At 58.4% G+C, this 3,907-nt stretch overlaps 2 protein-coding genes across 2 annotated transcripts in view; both read right to left on the reverse strand.

Annotated features, from left to right (window-relative positions):
- LOC114071289 (olfactory receptor 14J1-like) overlaps positions 1 to 3,096 on the reverse strand; it is a 14,302-nt gene extending 11,206 nt beyond the window's left edge. Inside the window, exon 1 of the mRNA XM_027909082.1 lies at positions 3,082 to 3,096. Coding sequence (XP_027764883.1) covers positions 3,082 to 3,096 — 15 coding nt within the window. The remainder of the gene's footprint in view (positions 1 to 3,081) is intronic.
- A 60-nt stretch (positions 3,097 to 3,156) lies between these two features.
- Positions 3,157 to 3,907, reverse strand: part of LOC114071290 (zinc finger protein 239-like) — a 2,986-nt gene continuing 2,235 nt past the window's right edge. Inside the window, exon 3 of the mRNA XM_027909083.1 lies at positions 3,157 to 3,627. Within this exon, the coding sequence (XP_027764884.1) occupies positions 3,157 to 3,627 (471 nt within the window). The remainder of the gene's footprint in view (positions 3,628 to 3,907) is intronic.

The raw sequence follows: 3,907 nt of genomic DNA on the forward strand, positions 1-3,907 counted from the left end.
AGTGTGCGCGGAACTGAGCCCACCCTTTAATCCTGAGGTTCATCTGCCGGGGCCAAGCACGCTTGGACGGTGGCAGCGAGGTCCTCAGGACGTAGATGGATTGCCTTACAGGGCTAACAAGCTCCATCTGCCCGGGGAGGGGCCCCGACCGGGAATCGAACCCGGGTCTCTGCAGTGACAGTGCAGTGTCTTTTCCCCTAGACCACCGGGGGCTCCCTCCCGAGTAGAGATAAGGCTGGGGAGAAAGTCGCTTCCTAACGGGCAAAACAGACTTAAATTTATTACTGAGAGGATAAAAGCCAAAAAGTGAGAAATAAAACAGTCTGAAAAACACCTTCCCCCCATCCCTCCTTCCACCTTCTCCCTCCTCCCCTCAGCGGTGCAGGGGGATGGCAATGGAGGTTACAGTCAGTTGTTGTTCCTGTCACTGCTCAGGGAGAGGAGTTGGATCCTTTCCTGTTCCCGTGGGGTCCCTCCCACGGGAGACAGTCCTGGATGGACCTCTGCAGTGAGTCCATCCCTCGGGCAGCAGCTCTTCCCACCCTGCTGTCCCGTGGGTCCCTCCTCCATGGGGTCAGTCCTTCAGGGATGAGCTGACCTGGCGTGGGTCCCCCACAGGGGCCACGAGTCCTGCTGGGAAAAACCTGCTCCAGCCTGGGCTTCCCTCTTCATGGGCTGCAGGTCCCTGCCAGGACCTGCTCCATCCTGAGCCTGCCCCGGGGTCACAGCCTCCTTCCTGCATCCCCCTGCTCCAGCGTGGGAGCCTCCAGGGGCTGCAGGGGGGTCTCTGCACCCCGATGCTCCCCCAGGGGCTGCAGGGCCTGGAGCACCTCCTGCCCCTCCTTCTGCACCACCCTTGGGGTCTGCATTGCTGTTCCCACGTTCCCACTCTGCTCTTCCCTGGCTGCAATTCCTTCTGTCCCTAAATCTGTTATTCCAGAGCTGTTCCTGTTGCTCCTGATGGGCTCGGCCTTGGCCAGCGGCAGCAAGTCCGTCCTGGAGCAGCTGGCATTGGCTCCGCGGGGCAGGGGAAGCTTCTGGCAGCTTCCAACAGAAGCCACCCCTGGAGCCCCCCCACTACCAAAACCCACCCACAGAAACCCACGACACCCAGTGACTTCCACTTGCCCCAGGATGGTCCCAGTTCCCAGCAGTGTGATCCCAGTTCAGGCCAGTTGCCTCCAGCATGCACCCTGTCACTCCCAGTTGCTCCCAGTTGCTTTCAGCTTGATCCCAATTGCTCCAAGTGTGTTCTCACTTGGCTTCCAGCCTAGCCCCACTGGCTCCCACTTCCCCCTTGTGTAGTTCTAGTCGCTCCCAGTATGATCCTGGTCCCTTACAGTCACTCCCACTATGATCCCAGTATGGCGCTGGTCACTCCCACTGTGATCCCAGTCACTCTCAATAGGATCCCAGTTGCCCCCAACGTGGTCCCAGTTACTCCCACCCCTCCAGTATGGTTCCTTTCCCTCTCAGGGACTCCCAGTCTGAGTCCAGGATGGCCCCAGGAACTGTCAGCCCCTGCCTGGATGATGCCATTTGCCCCCTGCATGGTCCCAGTTGCTCCCAGTATGATCCCAGTATGAGTCCAGTCACCCCCAGTATGATCCCAGGAACTTCCAGACACTTCCAGTACAAAGCCAGTTTGATCCCACTCATCCCCAGTATGGCTGCAGTCCCTCCCACACACTCCCAGTATTATTACAGTCACTCCCAGTATGATCCCAGTATGACCCCAGCAGGGGCCCAGCTGCTCCCAGTATGATCCCAGTTGCCACAGTTCTGGTTACTGGGTGGCACTGGGGGGGGTTGGAGGATCCCAAGGGGTGGAGCCGAGTTTGAGGGGGCAGAACCGACCCTGGGATGGATTAGGAATGGGGACCCCTCTGTGTTCCCCCCGTGTCACCTGCTCTGGGGGGGCTTTGGGAGGGCACATGCCCCTCAATAGGCACCCAGCTCACCCCAAAAGGGGTTGGGACCCCCCAAAACCTCCCCACAGCCTCTCAAAAAACCCCCAAACACACTCAAAGCCCACCCAGGTCCCCACCCAAAACCTTTTCTGGGGGGGCTTCTCTGGGCACTGGTGGTGCTGGGAGCCCCCCCGGCTGCGGGCGAGGAGCTCTCGGGTGAGCGGGGGTGGGAAGGGGCAGGTCGGTGGGAAAAGGGGGGTCAGAGGGGATAAAAGGGGTGGTGGGACCCCAAACTGAGTGGGAGGGGAGAGGGACACCCAAAAGCAGAGGGGAAGGGGCACTGAGGTTCATGGGAAATGGGTAGGAAAGTTGAGAAGAGTGGGGAAAGGGCAGGGTGGGACCCCCAAACTGAGCATGAGGGGGCTGGGGAGTAGGGGATGATGTGGAAAACGGGGAGAGAGGGGAAAATGTGGGGGTTGGGACCCCTAAACTGAGCTGGGGATTGAGGACCATGAAAAATTGGAGGGAAAAGGGAGAAGGGTGGAAAAGGGGGGAGTGGCCTGGCAGGTCTGATGGTCCCATGGGGGTCTTCGGGCACAGGGGAGTGGGGAAACGGTGGTGCCCGCCAGAGCTCTCAACTGACTGTGGGGTGCTGGGGCTGCTGGATCCAATCTCAGCCTTGGGTTATGCCAACACCTTCAGTTCAGAGCAATTACAGACGTGGGACAGAACCACTTTTGTCCCACAGGTTTTAAGGATGGCAAATCAGATCTACTGACAGAAATTAATTATTTAGTGTTACAAATAATCAGACAAAAGATCATCATCAGAATTATTTACTGCACAATAGAAACACTAAAACTACCAGTAGTACAGCATAAGATAGGACAGTGCTCTACACTAAAGCAATTGTTGAAGCAATTCTACTCAAGCTGGCACCAAAGAATTATTACCTAGAGATGGATGGAACTCCCCCAGACCAACGCTTGTGGGGAGATCTCTGCTCTCAACCTCCAGCAGTGACCTTGGGGGGTCCCCAGCCAAGGCAGGAATCTCCACACACCCCCCAAGAAGGGTTCTGTTGGCACAACCTGCCCCTGGCAAAAGGGACTGGCCCTTTCTGGTAGAAAGGGATGGACTGACAGTCACTGGACTCCAGGGGTTGCCTCACCATCAGGAGGGTCATTTGGGGTGGGAGCAGCAGATGAAGCTCTTCCTGCAGTCAGGGCACTCACAGGGGCTTCCTTTACTGGTGGGTCCGTTGGTGTCTGGTCAAGTTGGAGCTGTCGCTGAAGCTCTTCCCACACTCCCCACACTTGTAGGGCCTCTCCCTGGTGTCGATGCGCTGGTGGGTGACGAGGTGGGAGTTCTGGTTGAAGCCCTTCCCGCAGTCGGTGCAGCGGAAGGGCCTCTCCTCTGTGTGTATCCGCTCATGAAGGAGGAGATTCCCGCTGGTACGAAACCTCTTCCCACATTCCAAGCACTTGTAGGGTCGTTCCCCAGTGTGGATGAGCTGGTGGTTGTGGAGGTGGGAACTCTGCCTGAAGGTCTTCCCACATTCCCCACATGTGTAGGGCCGTTCTCCAGTATGGATGTTCTGGTGTCGGATCAGGTGCGAGCTGGTCCTGAAGCTCTTCCCACATTCCCTACACGTGTAGGGCCGTTCTTCAGTGTGGATGAGCTGGTGCCTGAGGAGCTTCAAGCTCTCCCTGAAGCTCTTCCCACATTCCCTACACGTGTAGGGCCGTTCCCCAGTGTGGATGTGCTGGTGGCTGAGGAGGTGGGAGCTCTGCCTGAAGCTCTTCCCGCATTCCAAGCACCTGAAGGGCTTCTCCCTGCTGGGAGGCTGCTCAGGGACCACCAGCTCGGAGCTCCGGCTCAAGCTCCGGCCGCCTTCCCGGCACAGGACGGCTCTTTCCTCCTCACAGCTCCCTGGGCTGGCTTTGCAGCCCCTCCTCCAGGGGCATCTCCGGGCCTTTTCCTCCCCGCTGCCTTCC

The sequence above is a fragment of the Empidonax traillii genome, unplaced genomic scaffold (assembly GCF_003031625.1).
Source record: "Empidonax traillii isolate 1590-97213 ecotype Southwest subspecies unplaced genomic scaffold, ASM303162v1 scaffold1941:size121899, whole genome shotgun sequence".
NCBI lineage: Eukaryota > Metazoa > Chordata > Aves > Passeriformes > Tyrannidae > Empidonax > Empidonax traillii.